Below are 16,850 nucleotides of genomic sequence, written 5' to 3'. Positions count from 1 at the left end.
CTCCCAGAGCTGTTCCAAGAGGCAGGAACGCGCGCGAGGGACGTTCAGGATGTTTTGTACAGCAAAACCCACGGGGCTGTTCCCCTTGGAAAGCCATTCAGACAGTCCTGGGAATGTGAGAGGCATCTTAAATCACACAAATGGCTGCAGAGACCTCTGTGAGGACAGAACAGCCAGAGAAGGAGTGAAGGGTTGCTCTGTGAAGTGTTTTAAACCTGAAACATCCTCAGCTTTCAATCCACGCAGTCACATCCTGCCAGCTTGTCCAGCAGGAATTACAATTGCAGATTTCAATTCCCACAGCCACCACTAAATTCCCTGAAATCTAGAATCCAAGCAGCAACAAGTCTGAATTGAGATGCACACAGGGTGTGCTTTAATTCTGGGCTGGCTGGCTCACACAGACCCACAAACACAATCAGAATTCCAGCAGCAAGGCTGAATCTGGATGAAGGGCAAAGAAAATCCAGGCAGCCCTTCCTGGCAGCCCATTTTTCCCATGTGGGAAATGGATTTGTAGAAAATTTTTAAAGGTTTTAAAGTAGAAGACTCACATAAATATATATTTGCATGTAAACTTTGAGATAAGAAATGTTGATTTAGAAATGTTATGGAAAAGGATAGGCATTGTTGAGAAATGGAACTAGAATTAAGTTTTAAAGGGTGGTTTTGTAAATAAGATTAGGTATTTTGGACAAATAGAATTATGAAATATGCATTGTAGTAGGACTTATGAGGGGTAATTTTAGATGATTGGCTTTAAGGCATTTACAGCATGGTGTGACAAAAGCTGACAGGCCAAGAAACACTCAGAGTGTATTGTAATTAGGAAATAATTAGCTGCTGATTGTGATGGTGTGAATTATAACACCTGTATTGTCTCACCCTTCACATGAGACTAAAAATGGAATAAAAGTTTTAAAACACCTCTCAGTTGCCCCATCTCTGGGTCAGAAAAGGGCATAATCCAAGAATCCCATTTATCCCAGCACTTGGCTGCTCCCAAACACTCTCCTCTGCCAATCCCTGGTTTTTTAAAGTCCCTTTCCTGCTGCAGCAGCTACTGAAGCTCCTTCCTGCAGAAGCTCTGCTGTCACTTGGCAGCTCCTCCAGGCCAGCTTAGGACTCACAAGCAGGAGGATACAAGTCTCCAGCACTGTGTAAACACTGTATTTTCCTTGTTATTTTGGGATATCCCCTGTTGCAGATGGGCTCTCCTTCCATGCACTGCTCAGGACAACAGAGCCCTGATATGACTGAATAAATCTCTTTTTTTTCCCTCTTTCCAGTGCATGGTTAAATCCCACTGGATGGGTATTTGGAGGCTGTCCTGGGAATCATCAGATTCCCTTTCACACCCACATCCAGGATTAAATCCACAGGGCAGCCAAGACCCTGCAAATGCCTCCATCACCTTAACACTGGGGGTTAATAATAAATCATTAAAAAGCTCCTGCATAAGCTTCAGGAGGAATTCTGCAAGCCTGCCTGGGCTGGATCATGGATTTTTGGTGGAATTTTGGAAACAGAGGATTTGCAGCTGATGCTGTTTTCCCTGGAATTCTTTCCACCTTCAGAGAGGCAGCAGAAGCAGCTGCAGCAGAGTTTGCAGCTCATTCCTTAATTAAAAATGATCATTCCTTAATTAAAAACGAAGGCTTTTAGAGCAATGCATTCAAGTCTTCAGCATTCCCACAGGAACAATCCAAGAGGACCATCCCCCTCTGGAGCAAAAGATGCCAGAGAAAAATCCCCAAACACTGGGGGGGTTTTCCACAGGAGCAGAAGGAGCTCCACAGCTTTCCCTGGCTCTTTCCCAGGGGTGGGTTTAATCAGGATTATCCCTGCTCTGCTCTAGGCACACTTGGGAAGCTGAGGTGGCAAAAAATGCCTTTCCATTAGCTCAAATTTATCTATATAAAATAATTAAAAAACCAAATATATATGTTAAACATATATTTTATATATACATATTTATATATATAATATATATAAATATAAGATATATGATATATTATCCATATGAACATACACATAAACATTTACCCCATATATATATATATGCATATATAAAATAGAGACAAAACTGAATTATATGCATATATAATTATAGATAAACACACAGAATAAATGCATATAAAAATATATCCACTATATATATATATATATATATATATATATATATATATATATATATATATATCTCCAAGATACAGTACAGGGACTGAAACCAACTCACAAGCCAAGCATTTCCTCTTGCAAAAAGTCATTTTTGTATTTGTGTTTTGGTAAACTACACAAAACCAACCCCAAGTTTTCCACCTTTTCACTGAGTTTGGTGCAGATGGGTTGAAACTCCTCAAAGGTTTTTATAAGAAAGTTAAAATAAAAGTGGTCAGTTTTTTGGATGACTTATGTATTTTAAAATTAATATTCACTTCACACTGAATTGAAAAAATACCGATGTGGACAAAAAGCACTGAGTGCAGGCAGCTGATTAAAGCACTTTTAGACACAAATTCCTGCTGATAACACCTTAATCCAGCCCTCCCAACTCCAAGGGGCTCTCCAAGCCCTGGGCTGGGTGTTGGCTGCATCCACACCCCTCCTGGGAAGCTGGAGGAGGAGAAAAAGTCCCTGAAAGGAAAAAAGACTCCCAGCAATAAACAGCTGGGAAAGACCTGGGTGAGCTCAGGGATGGGGGAGACAAAACATCCAGAAAAACTAAAAAAAAGAGGCTCATTTGGTGCATGGAGCAGGACAGCAGTGATGGGGAATGGCAAGGATAAAGAAGAGGAAAGGGGGAAGAAGGGAAATAGGGGAAAAAAGGAGAAGGAAAGGAAAAGGAAAGGAGAAGGAAAGGAGAAGGAAAGGAAAGGAAAGGAAAGGAAAGGAAAGGAAAGGAAAGGAAAGGAAAGGAAAGGAAAGGAAAGGAAAGGAAAGGAAAGGAAAGGAAAGGAAAGGAAAGGAAAGGAAAGGAAAGGAAAGGAAAGGAAAGGAAAGGAAAGGAAAGGAAAGGGGAAAGGAGAAAGGAGAAAGGAGAAAGGAGAAAGGAGAAAGGAGAAAGAAGGAAATCCTGAGTTGGCAGGGATAAAAAAGGATTCTCAAGCCCAACTCCTTGCTTGGATACCCCAATAGCCAAGAGAGTTACTGAACGTCCCAAAGGTGCTGAAGATTTCTGTTTAAAATAGATATATTTATTTTTATTAATATTTATTCATATTTATTATTTATTTTTTATATTTACATATAAAGTATAACGCTCGTATATCTGTGTAGCTGAACCCACTGCTCCCTCCCTCCAATGTCCTCACTGCTCCCACTGACCTCTGGAAACCCAGATTCCTTTAAACATGCCAAAGCCACTCCTTCCAGGATAATTATGGAGCAAAAAAAAAAAATTTTAAAAACAGAGCTATTTTCATTTATCACGAGTCCAGCAGAACTGCTGATGTGTTTGCTGGGTGACACAGTCACTGTCCTGGGGCAAAAGCTGTAATTTTAGGAAAATAGGAGTCTTTCTGGAGTGCACTGGAGTAGAGTCCCCTCCATCCCCCAATGGGGATTTAATTGCAGAGCAAAGTTCAAAATGGAACAAAAAGCCTCTGGTCACAACACTTGAAAAATTATACTTTGAAATGGGGAGATAAACAGCCCATAAAATTATCATCAGACTGATGTAATAAAGCTGCAGCCAGGACAAGCTGATGCTCCCAGAGCTAATGGGACTTGAGAGGGGTTTTAATCACATTTCCCACATGTATCTGACACATGCAATGGAAAACACCCTGTACAGCAGCCAGCACCTCTGGAAGGGATTTTATCCATGGATAACACAGAATGGTACCTGAAATCCTCCTGGATCTGCCACCATGGGCAACTCTCACCATTGTTTTCATGGAATCCCAGAATGGTTTGGGTGGGAAGGGACACTGAAGCTCATCCAGTCCCACATGGGCAGGCAGGGACACCTTCCACCATCCCAGGCTGCTCCAAGCCCTGTCCAGCCTGGCCTTGGACACTTCAGGGATCCAGGGGCAGCCACAGCTTCTCTGAGAAACCTCTGCCAGTCTCACATAGAAAATAATTCCTTCCCAATCTCCCATCCATCCCTGCCCTCTGGCACTGGGAGCCATTCCCTGTGTCCTGTCCCTCCATCCCTTGTCCCCAGTCCCTCTCCAGCTCTCCTGGAGCCCCTTCAGGCCCTGCCAGGGGCTCTGAGCTCTCCCTGGAGCTTCTCCTCTCCAGGGGAACATTCCCAGCTCTCCCAGCCTGGCTCCAGCCCTTGCAACATCTCTGGATTTGCTCCAGCTGCTCCATGTCCTTCCTATGAGGATCCCAGATCTGGATGCAGCAAAATCCAAAGCAGAAGGAACAAGACACCTGCAGCCTCCTCCTGCCTTGTGCTCACAACAGGAATGAGCAGGGACTAAAAATCTCCTCTCTCCAAAATCATTCCCCCCTTGTCCTATCACTGTCTGCAAAAATTTCATCCTACTTCATTTTCAGGAAAACAAATGTTCAGGAGAAGATCCACACCAACCCACGGAGGTGCCCAAAAAAGGGTGGACCCATGCTGGAATTTCAGTCTTAGAAGAATATTTATTGCATGAAAAAATAATTTGACTTAATAAAGTACAAAACATGGACAAAAGGAGCCTTGTTCCAAATTTTGTGATTCCATGAGCACAACTCAGTTGAGGAGATTCCCCCTTTTCTTATCACTGTCTGCCCCTGCAAAATTTTCATCCTACTTTACTTTCAGAAAAACAAATGTTCAGGAGAAGATCCACACCAACTCACAGAGCTGCTCAAAAAAGGGTGGACCCATGCTGGAATTTCAGTCTTAGAAGAATATTTATTGCATGAAAAAATAATTTGACTTAATAAAGCACAAAACATGGACAAAAGGAGCTTTGTTCCCTATTTTGTGATTCCATGAGCATGACCCACTTGAGAAGACCTTTCTCTCATCCCAGTGTGCCAGGGCACAGGCTCATGGCAAAGCCCTGACGTCAAAACCCCTGTGTAGTGGCACAAAGTGATTTAAGAGCAAGGAAAAAAGGAGGAGGGAGAGGGAAAAATAAAAAAAAGCCCAGTGGAGGAGACTGAGCCCATTGGGATGCAATGCTGCATGTGGATGTTCCGTGTGTCTGTCCTTGCTTGGGGAAATTACGGAGTGTCTGCTGCTAACGAGGGAAGGGCTGCTGGAAAGAGAAGTGGGATTCTTTTGGTGGCTTTTATTGGGATTCTAAGCGAGCTCTGTAATGGAAAGTTGTGTCTTGATGAGGCAGGAGTGGTAACTGGAGTCCTGGAGAGCTGATACATCAACCCCAACTGTCCCAAAACGCTGCTCCTGGCAGTGCAGGGCTCGAGATGCTCAGCCCGTGGGATGCAGGGAGAAGAGCAAATCCTAACAAGCCTGAAAGCCATTATGTTTCTAAAGTAAACTCGAGGAAGGAAGCTCTTTCCAGTGTTAATAGGATTGCTCAATTAGCTTATTTGAAAGTTTATTAACTTGGATTGTATCTCCCTCCACTCCCCTGCCATGGGCAGGGACACCTCCCATTATCCCTGGTTGCTCCAAACCCCACCTAGCCTGGCCTTGAACACTTCCATGGATGTGGCATCATGTTTTCCTGCAAAATTTCCCTAGTAATTTTTAGCTTTTTGGATATTTGGTAGCTTTATGTTCCATTTAAATGCTTGCACAGCCATACCCAATCCTGTCTAAACACCTGAGCAGGGAGAGAAATTTTCCAGTGATGCTGAATCCAGCTGGAATATCAGGAAACTCTCCAGAGGTCACCTCAGCTCCCCAAGACCCCCAGCACTGATGGGCTCAGCAAGGTCTTTGCCAGTGCTGTGCAGAATTCCTTTAAATCCTTGCACCAGCAACCCAGAGGAATGTGGATTACTCATTTTTCTATGGCATGGAAGAAAGGAAAGCAAGGGTCGATTAGTGTTTTTTTTTTAATTGGATTTTGTTTTGAAACAGGATCTTCACAACCTGATTTTGCCAACTGCTCCCCCCCATTGATCAAGCAGGAGGCTTTCACTGGCTGCTCCTGCCTCCATGGAATCATGGAATGGCAGAAAATTTGATTAAGGAATGTGGTTTCCATGATTCACCCAGCACAAAATAGGAAGCAATGAGGGAAGAAAAAAGGAGGGGAGAGGGGAAAGGAAAGGAAAATGGAAAAAAGGAAAGGAAAGGAAAGGAAAATGGAAAAGGAAAGGAAAGGAAAGGAAAGGAAAGGAAAGGAAAGGAAAGGAAAGGAAAGGAAAGGAAAGGAAAAGGAAAGGAAAGGAAAGGAAAGGAAAGGAAAGGAAAGGAAAGGAAAGGAAAGGAAAGGAAAGGAAAGGAAAGGAAAGGAAAGGAAAGGAAAGGAAAGGAAAGGAAAGGAAAGGAAAGGAAAGGAAAGGAAAGGAAAGGAAAGGAAAGGAAAGGAAAGGAAAGGAAAGGAAAGGAAAGGAAAGGAGCACTTCTCCAGGGACCATGCTCTCTTCCCTCTCCAAAAAGGACAAGTGTCCCAGGGTGACAGCAGCCTGCAGTCCTGACTCATCCCCAAGGAATGTGCAAGCCAGAGGAGCTGCTGCTGCCAAAAAGACATCACAGCCAGCAAGGGAGCCAGAGGATGTGTACTGGGAGGGATGAAGCATCAGGCAGGGAAAGGAGAATGATGGGCAAGCTGAATTCCCAACCTTGAATTCCCAACCTCTCACCAGGCAATTCCCCAAGTGCTTTAGTGATGGTTAATCCCTGGTTGAAGCTCAGATCCCTGGGAAGTGACCTCTGGAGCCCTGAGGATAGTTCAGGCAGCCTCACCTCACTCCATAGCTGTAAGTGCTGGTCCTTCTCCTACAGATCCATGTGGGATCATGGTTGGAAGAACAGGGCACTGGCACAGGGTGCCCAGAGCAGCTGGGGCTGTCCCTGGATCCCTGGAAATGCCCAAGGCCAGGTTGGACAAGGTTTGGAGCAACCTGGGATAGTGCAAAGTGTCCACACCCATGGCAGGGGTGGGATGAGATGCTCCCTTCCAACCCAAACCATTCTGTAATTCCGTGATTTCTTTTTGGTTCTGCCTGTTCACCAAAGCTCATGAATGAACACAAAACACTTTCAAAGGACTTTAACACCCCCAGCCTTGAGCCTGGATCTGCCTCACCCATCACAGGCCCAAGTCCTGGCACTGAAGCCCTGGGGCAGGACATGAGGGATTGTAGGAGCGTGCTCTTTGTTGATGGAGTGATAAAGCTGCCTTTGTCTTCTTAAAAGGAAAGAAAATCAGAAGTTTTTCTTTTTGATTAAATGAAAAGACACTTCATAAGACTCAGGAGACCTTACTTCAAACTCAAAGATAGCTAAATAGGCAGAAGCTTAAAAGTTCTGCTTGAGCAATTAACTAGAAAAAGAAGTAAATAAAGAAAGTGTTTTTACTAAGAGTAAAAAAGAGTTTAGCACTTAGCTCAGTTTTTCTATTTGTTATTTTGCCTTTTATTCAACCTTTTTGTTTCCAACACTACAACAGAAGCCATCCTGCTAATTTTTATGCCTCCAAAGACAGTTGCGCTATCTTGAGTGTATTATAGACCTCCAAAAACTCATTAGACCTAGCTGGAAGAAGTTACTATAACAAGGGATGGGGACAATTCCTGCTGCAGAAGCTCTGGAGCTGCTCTGAGGAGCATCAGCCAGGATGGGAAGCAGAGCAAGACAGGGACAGAGCTTCCTTCTTCCAGGCAATTTCATGAAATTTGATTTTCTAACTGAACTGGAGTTTCAGCAATTCACCCATCCCAAAGTACATGTGCCTGCAGGGAGCAGGGGAAAAGGAAGAAAACAACCAGCAGCCAAGCAGGTCTAATGGGCTGGGAAGAGATTTTTGGGCGCTCTCAGGATGTTGTGCAAGCTAAAAATCAGCTGAGGTTGTGAAGGTTTCTGCAGCTGCTGGTGGGGCTGGTTTTTTATGTGCATCCTCTTTTATGTGCATCCTCTTTTATGTGCATCCTCTCCCAGAGCTGTTCTCAACCTGTTGGCCAAATTCAGCCACATTTTACCAAAAAGTGGAGGTGCCCCAAGATCCCAGCTGGTCTGGAAGAGGGGGATCAGTGCTGGCACAGGGCCATGCCATGCACCCAGCTCCCAGCTGAGGTTCACATCTGAATTTTTCTTTTACTCACCCATTTTCCAGTGAGGATCCAGTGGGAGCTGCATCCTCGCTGGAAAATGGGTGAGTGAAAGAAAAACCAAGATCAGCTCTCCAGAAATACAAAATAAATAAATAAACAATATTTCCTCTGGTTTTCTGAGCACTTTCTCAGCACTTCTGAGCACTCCCAACAGTTCTACCTGGTAGAAGCTTCAGCCTAGATGAGAGCAATGTGTCAAAAGGGGCAAGAAAACTAAATAACAGCAACTCTGCTAAAATTCCATCCAGCAGGAATTTGGGGGTCTCAGCACTTTTCCAAATTACACACCATAAACCCCTGAAAGCCACTGGAACATTCAGAACTGAATCCTGCCAGCTGAGTTGTGCTCAGTCTTGTTTCTCTGCCCCTTCCTAAGCAATCAGTAAATTCACATTTCAGAATGAGAATGAAGAAATGCAGCTTCCCCAAGATGTTTTCACACTACAAGATTTTTTCCTCCAAGCACACCCAGGGCTGAAGCCAGTGAGCTCCACAAGGGCTGTAAATCTCCTTCCTTCCCCTCATCTGTCAGAAAAACCACCACTAAAAAAAACTCCTCCAACACCCAAACCAGGAGCTGGCAGTGCTGGTGTCCCTGGTGATGTTGAAACAACTGAAGTTTGCACAGCAAATAATCCCTCATCTTTCCCAACTCAGTAAACATTCCCCACATCCACAATTTCAGGCAGTTATCCACAATCCTTTTTTTTTTAATCACATCAAAGACCAAGGGTTAAAATCCAGGTGCTGCTTTGCTGAATCATGGAATCACAGAGTGGTTGGGGTTGGAAGGGACCTTAAAAACCATTTAATTCCACCCCAAGAGACACCTCCCAGTGGACCAGGGCGCTCCAAGTCCAACATGGCCTTGAGCATTTCCAGGGATTCTATTCTGAGTACAACTTATTGGAGTTTTTGGATGGTTTAGACAGACCCAGGAGATTCCTGGGTGAAACACAAGCCCTGATGGAGAGGAAGATGGGAGAAAAAGGGAAAGGAGAAAAAAAAAAAGTATTCAAAAAAAGGGGAAGTGTGTGAATGGGATGATTTCTATGATCTTTCAGTTCCCCACGTGCCTTGTGTCAAATCAAAACCTGAGGGAGCTGGAAGAGGAAACTGCTGATTTGGGCTGGGTGGGAGCAGCAACCCCAACAATTTCCTGTCTGTGGTGTGACAAACCCAGGCTCTGGGATCTGCAGGAGGAGCACCAACATCACCTCCCACCCCGCGCTCCTTCCCCTCCCACAGGGACCTGAGAGCTCTTTCCAGCCCAATCAGACGGCTCACAGTGACAGAATTAAAAAAAATAAATACATAAAAATAAAATCCTAATTGTTTTTGCCCTTAAGGAATCATCACCACACTGAGTACAGATATTAATTGCTGTGACTGCAGCTCAGAGCTGCCTCTATGTGGCTTTTACCTCCCCCCAGCCTGAATTCCTCTGCTCATTGGCAGCTCAGCTGAATATTCCTCTCAGGCTCACAAAGAGCACTTTCTTTGAGCCACCATCAATCTGAGCCCACGAGCTTTCTGGAGCCCAAAGCTGGATGTAAAGGAATGAGCCAGCCCCTCACTGATCAGTGTGCATGGCTGGGGGGGTGTGCTCACAGCCCTGGTGTCACTTAATGTCACCAAAAATGCGCTGTTCGGAGGGTGAGGATCAGCACAGGCCACACATGAATCCACAATTAATTCATCAAGTGGCACTTGATGGAAATTGGAATGGCAGCAGCTCTGCTGGTCTCCTGGAGGATGCTGCTGAAGTGGAAGCATCCAGTGGGGTACCAACTCACCAATTCCAACCCAGAACAGCCCAAAATCCTGCCAGGATCTGGAGCAGGAGGATTTTGGTGCTCAGATCCCCTCTGTGCTCACCATCCCACTGCCAGCTGGAGAGGTTTTGCTGTTTAAAAGCTTGGAAAGAAATCTTCCAGAGAAATCTGGAGCAGGGTCAGTGCCTGCCCCAAACACCAGCCCCATTTGTGACATTATTTGGGACAAGGTCTCAGCATCAGCCCCAGAGGGGACACAAACAGATCCCTGAGGACTGAATGGCACCTGGAGTCCTCTCATGGCCGTCATGCACTTGGAAAGCAACACTGAGCACTGATTTTGAGGCAAAAAATCCTTCTCATCTCAGGTGGCACCTGAGGGACAGATGAGCAGCTGGGGATGTCCCAGGTGAAGGTGCCCAGGTGACATCGTGGGCACAGATTGGGAAACACCCCAAGCTCACCTGGCACTGAGCAGGGATGCTCAGACACCTGATTCTGGGAAGTGTGGCTACAGTCAGAGAATCCCAGAGTGGTTTGGGTTGGAATGGAAGTTAAAATCCATCTCATTCCACCCCTGCCGTGGGCAGGGTCACCCTCCACTATCCCAGGCTGCTCCAAGCCCTGTCCCACCTGGCCTGGGACACGTCCAGGGATCCAGGGGCAGCCACAGCTCCTCTGGGCAACCAGAGAAGAATTCCCAATTCCCAATCTCCCATCCATCCCCATCCTCTGGCAGTGGGAGCCATTCCCTGGCTCCTGTCCCTCCATCCCTTGTCCCCAGTCCCTCTCCAGCTCTCCTGGAGCCCCTTCAGGCCCTGCCAGGGGCTCTGAGCTCTCCCTGGAGCCTTCTCCTCTCCAGGTGAGCACACCCAGTTCTCCCTGCCTGGCTCCAGCCCTCAGAGCATCTCCTCTGGATTTGCTCCAGCAGCTCCATGTCCTTCCTATGAGGATCCCAAATCTGGAAACAGCATTCCAGCAAAATCCAAAGCACAAGGAGCAAGCCACCTACAAGACAAGCCCTGCAGCCTCCTCCTGCCTTGTGCTCACAACAGCAATGGGCTGGGACAAGGACTCTGCATTTCTCTCCCACAGCCTTAAGCTGTTTCTAAGAGTTCATTCCAGTTGCAAGGCAAAAAAAAAAAATTCCCCAGCCAGTCTCACGAGGGCCTGGAGTGTTTATAAGCACTGCAAAACCTCAAACACAAACCTGGGCAAATCAATGACGCTGCACTTTGCTGGTGTTTTATTCATAAACCTTTCAGGGGTCCATTAAGGAGAGGAGACTTCACAGGCAGAATAACACTAATATTTAGAAGTGATCTTGCAAGGAGTGGAGCTGAAATCCTTGGAAGATAACACAGCAAAGTCTATTTAATGGTGAAGAGAGCCCCTGGGGTGAATCCCAGACACATCTGCAGGCTGAAACCACTTTAAAGAAGAGCTTGAAGTGCTACAACCCAAACTGCATGGGACAACTGTGCCAGTCCTCAGGTGACACCCCACCCTCTCCCAGGTGACACAAGGAGATAGTGGAGGAGCTGCCAAAGGGAACAATGGAGGTTAAATCAGTTGCACAAACCCTTATCCCAGCTTCAATTCACAAAAACAAACCCCAAGGCTTCAGGAGATGTCATCAGTGCCTGCCATTATCAGCTTGTCTGAGGGCAGAGGGTTTGCTCTGACATTTATCCAGGTCAGCTCTCCTGCCCATCCCAGGTCACTAAAATAGGGATTCCACCACATTACCCATCCTTAACCCCTTTTGGTCCAGAAGGACATCTATAATTCCAAATCTTGCTGTTTTTTTTTTTTTTTTTTTCCACCCACTTACCTATTTTCGTCAGGTAAAAGCCCAAAAATGTGCTCAGTGTTCCCAGCAAACCCTGGGGGCTGGAGTCACCTGCCACCCATAACCCAGAGAGAAATCCACATTTCCATCACAAAACTTCTATCCACAGACTTTCTGAATCTGCTCAGTGCACATTTAGGTCATCTGTCTTAGGCTGTGCCTCTGCCAGACACCATTTGTCCCCTCTGCCCTGTTTCTGTCAGCTATTCCTTTATTCCCATGACCAGACAGAGCATCCCCCATATATCCCACAGAATTCCATAAACTCCACAGAGCTCCTCCCAAGCATGCTTCAAAAAAAAGCAGGATTTTTTTAATTCCATGTGTTTAAAACAGCCTCAAGTTGACAACAACAATAACCTGTGTTCACTTCCTTCCTTCCTCTGCTCCCAGTGATTTTAAACCTCGCTTTATTTTTTTTTTTGTTTGTAAGTCAATAGTGGCAAAATTCCTAAAAAACCCTGAGAGAGCACCAGGAGTTTCCAGTACAGACCCCAGCCCTCACAGAGCAACTAAATGCTGCTGCTCTTAAAACCTCAGCAGTTTTTTTGCTTATTTTTCAGGGATGACTTTGCCAAGAACTTGGCACGGCTCAATTAATGGAGTGGCTTAATCCAGCGGGTGATGAATAACAGGGGAGCCAACAGGTCATTGCAATTCACTTGAGTTACCAGAATCTCTATCTGCTGCTTGGGCTTCCTCCAATGCCTGCCTGCATCAGCCACAGATTTTAATTGCCTGCTCCCAAAGAGTCCAACTGCAGCTCTGTGCAGGCAGAAACTGAGTCCATGGGATTTATGGATATCTGCAGCCCTGAATTTAAGGAGGAAAAACTTTGCTGGGCTCCTGCTCCATCCCAACAGGATATTTACTGCACTCTTTCTCCTACAAGCATCAATAAATGCTGTAGGAGCATTTATAAATCAAGATTTTTTTTCTCTTTTCCAAGCTCTCCTTGCTGCTGGGAGGAGGGAAGGCATTTTTCCTACCAGCACCCTACAACCACAGTGTGGCTGATCTGCTGCAGATTCTCACTGATGTCCTAAACTTCAGTGGAACTCCAGGCAGGCCACAGAAATCTCCTTTCCAAAGCCTGCAGGATTTGTCCCAAAGGATGGAGCAGGCAAATCCCAGCCTAAGACACTGACCCACCTTCCTTCCTCCCCCCATAGTGTGGGGCATCTCACAGGGAAGCAAAAAACTGCAAGGAAACTTTATTATTAGGAAATTTCCTTAAAGCTCACAGCAGAAAATCTGCTTGGCAGGAGAAGAATAATTCTTTTTAACACTGAAACTTGTCAAAGTAAGGAATTAAACAGATGAACGACAGAGAGGAAAAGGTTAAAAAATGCAGGGAAAGGGTTTTGATGTGGAAAAATTGCAAAATGAATTGATGCAGAGGCTGGATGAAGGGAGGCATTGAGGAGCAGGGGAGGATGAGGAACGAGCCCCGTCCCACCCGACCCCGCTCAACTGGCAGCAGCTCAAAGAAGAGCCATAAAAATAATGAGAGGGCTGGAAGAGCTGACACGCAGGAAGATGAAAAGGAACTAAATACGTATAGCCTGGCTGGGCAAGGAAAGCCAAGGGGAAAGGGAAGGCAGCAGCTGGAGATCTCCGTGGATGTGACCATGCCGGGAAGGGAGGCTCTGGGGCTGAGCCCTCCGGGGAGCTCCAGCCCCTCTCTCTCCCCACGCCGCCGCCGCATTCCTTCCCTCTCATACAATCCCTAATTTAACAAGTGGAGAGGATCCGGGCAAACATTTCGGGGGGGATGGATTACGTCAGGAGCTAATTTAGGTCCGGCCCCGTGCACATGCCTGGCTTTCCACATTTCCACACACGCTCCGGCCCTGGAGCTGCTCCGGCACCGAGGGAGCATCGCTCCTTCACTCACGAGTGGATTTTTTATCACCTCTAGAAAGCTGGATTGCTTTTTTCCCCACTGAACTTCAGCAAAACTTTCTGCACCTCCAGCGTTTAATTAAAAAAAAAAAAAAAAAAAAAAAAGGCAACCAGAATAAAATCAAGTTTTCGGGGAGTTCAGGCTGCCTCCAGCACGAGACCCTTTGATGCGAGCGCTCGCTTCCTTTGGAAACGCAGCGTATTTATATCCATTTCTTCCTTCCTGAGACTCCGAGATAATTAATAAATCAAAACCTAAGCACGGGGGAAGAGATGGGCTTTTTAAAGCCACACGAGGGCTGGCTCCGCATTGGAGCGGGACCTGCAGCTGACAGCTCCGCTACTCCCACAGCCGCAGGCACGCGCGGGACCTCGCAATTAATATTTTATTTGAGCAATTACAGCCATCAGCCCGGGCTGCACCGCTGAGTAAACAAAGCCGAGCCATAAAGAACCGATAAAAAGACAAGGGGGGAGGAGGAGGAGGTTCCGGGGCTCCCCGCTTTCGGCGGGGACCGAGCCGAGCCCCGGCCGCGGCCCGGCGTTCCCACGCGTCCCGGACAAACGGGCCCTTTGTCCAGGTGTGCTCCCAAAGCCACCGCACACCGCCCTGTCCCCGAGGTCCCCCGGCCCACATCACCCCACTGATCGCCCCATGGGCTCTTCGGGAGCGCTTTGCTCGCACGGAACTTCAGGATGGAGTTTTGGTGTAAATTGTGGGGCGCCCCCAAAAAAACCCCCAGCCCCAAGCCGAAAACGGAGCTGGTTCCTAACTCTGCGCAAAATCCCGGGAGTGCAGCAGCCGGCGGATGGGGCTGAGGCCACGGGGCGGTGAAACAGGTGAGAGGGGGAGCCTGGAAAGGCATGGGGGGCTAAGGAAGGGTGTGGGGACCTGGGGGGCTCCCTGCTGCTGGGAGCTAAGGCAGAGTACTGGGAGAGGTGCTGGAGCTAAAACAGCACAGGGGCAGGATGCAGGGACCTGGGCAGGGTGCTGGAAGCCTCTCTGGAGCACAGGACTGGGATAGGGTGCTGGGAGCTAAATCACAATACTGGAGCAGGGTGCTGGGTGCTGGAGCACAGCACTGGGGCAGGATGCTGGGGGCTACAGCCCAGTATTGGGACAGGGTGCTGGGAGACAAAAATACAGTTCTGGAGCAGGGTGCTGGAACACTGTGCTGGAACTGGAGCTAAAGCAGGGTACTGGGTCAGGGTACTGGGTCAGGGTGCTGCGAGCTGAAGCAGGTACTGGAGCAGAGTGCTGGGGGCTAAACTGGGGTACTCTGGCACTGCACTGGGCACGGTGCTGGGAACTGGAGAACACTGGAGCAGAGTGACTGGAGCTGGAGCACAACACTGGAGCAGAGTGCTGGGGGCTAAACTGGGGTACTCTGGCACTGCACCGGACAGGGTGCTGGGAACTGGAGCACAGTCCTGGAGCTGAGTGCTGGGAGCTGGAACACAACACTGGAGCAGAGTGCTGGGAGCTGCGCACTGCACTGGGCAGGGTGCTGGGAGCTGGAGCACAACACTGGAGCAGAGTGCTGGGGCTGAACTGGGGTACTGTGGCACTGCACTGGGCAGGGTGCTGGGAGTTAAAGCACAGCACTGGAGCAGGGTGCTGAGCTCTGGGAGGATGCCGGGCTGGCCGGGGGGCCCGGGGCACTCACCGAGCTTCTCGACGAGGCGCAGCATGACGCCGCCGATGTGGATCTCGCCGGTGACCCGCAGGGTGACGTCGCGGCCCAGGTCGGTGACATGGACGCTCAGCTCCCACGTCCCGTCGGCGTAGCAGCCGTCCGGCATGCGGATCCCGTCCAGCGCCATGGCCCCGGCCTCCTGCGCCGCCGGCCGCGCCCGGCACGGAGCGGGAGCGGGATCAGGATCAGCGGCGGGATGGGCCCGGTTGTGCCCGCTCCGCGCCCCGGGGGAGGGCAGGGGGCGCGGTGGGGCGGGATCGGGACCCCGCCGCAGCTCCTGAGGGGCCGCCCGGGAGGAGCCGCGCGGGCGGGCAGAGCGGGAGGCGGAGGGAGGAGGAGGAGGAGGAGGAGGGGGATAATAATTAAAGGAAAAACGCGCCTGTGGCTGCCGGGCCCCTTGGCCTTTTATGGAAGCGAAGGACGGAGTAAGTGGGGGCCGCTCCAACATCCGGGAATCGCCGGGGGGCGGCCCGGCCGGGATCGGTCCGGCCCGGCTTGGGATCGGCCCGGTTCGGCCTGGCCCAGCCCGGCTCGGCTGTGCCCATCCCGGCTCGGCCCGGCTCAACACAGCTCGGCTCAGCCTGGCTCGGCTCTGCCTGGCTCATCCCGGGTCGGCTCGTCCCGGCTGGGCTGTGCCCATCCCGGCTCGGTGGTTTCCCAGCTCGTTTATCCCGCGGCTGTGCCCATCCCGGCTCGGCCCAGTTTATCCCAGCTCGGTTTATCCCGGCTTGGCTCTGCCCACCCCGGCTCGGCCCAGTTTATCCCAGCTCGGTTTATCCCGGCTTGGCTCTTCCCAGCCCAGCCCGCCTCATCCCGGTTTAGCTCATCCCAGTTTATCCCATCCCGGCCCGGCTGTGCCCGGCTTTGCTCAGCCCTGCCCGCCTCAGCTCGTGGCCGCTGGTCCCAGGGCATCCAGAGGGGGAAATTCGGGAGCCAGCCCGGAGAGCATCCATTAGGAACCTTGGCATCCCAACCGCGCGTGGGTTCCATGGCAGCCGTGCCCACTCTGCACCCTTTGGGCAGTTTTTTAGCACTGCCCCTGAATTCATAGGAAAAATCCTTCCCGTTCAGCAAAACCTTACCTTGGCATAGTAGCCTGTGCCCCCGTTGAGGCTGGGAGATGAGCTGGTTCGCTCCATCCTCATAATCTCTGTGAATATGGGGAAATGGGAACTGTCTTTAAATAAAAGGGTCTGAACCGGCACAAATGGAGGAAAAAAAAATATGATCCGCTTCCTGTAGCTCCTCCACCCAGTGATACACACATCCCGCCAAGCAAGCGCGCTTCCTGAAAATCCAACACGCGGAAGGGGCTGTGGTTTGAGGTCCAGCGCTCTGGATGTATCCTGCCCCGTGCCAGGTGATGGGAAGTCACATCCCGGCAAAGCTGTGCCCGCCCTGGCAGCCTCAGGGATGGCTCTGCCA

At 49.0% G+C, this 16,850-nt stretch overlaps 1 protein-coding gene across 2 annotated transcripts in view; it reads right to left on the bottom strand.

The window, feature by feature from the left end:
• The window catches only part of FERMT2 (fermitin family member 2), a 50,636-nt gene extending 34,007 nt beyond the window's left edge, over positions 1–16,629 (bottom strand). For both annotated transcript variants that reach the window (XM_030949464.1, XM_030949465.1), the window contains exons 1-2: positions 16,508–16,629; positions 15,396–15,564 (exon numbers count right to left, since the gene is read on the bottom strand). In XM_030949464.1, coding sequence (XP_030805324.1) covers positions 15,396–15,564; positions 16,508–16,570 — 232 coding nt within the window. In that variant the 5' untranslated portion in view covers positions 16,571–16,629. The remainder of the gene's footprint in view (positions 1–15,395; positions 15,565–16,507) is intronic.
• Positions 16,630–16,850: the final 221 nt, after the last annotated feature.

The sequence above is a fragment of the Camarhynchus parvulus genome, chromosome 5, assembly GCF_901933205.1.
Source record: "Camarhynchus parvulus chromosome 5, STF_HiC, whole genome shotgun sequence".
Taxonomy (NCBI): domain Eukaryota; kingdom Metazoa; phylum Chordata; class Aves; order Passeriformes; family Thraupidae; genus Camarhynchus; species Camarhynchus parvulus.
This window is presented reverse-complemented; position numbering and strand designations above follow the sequence as displayed.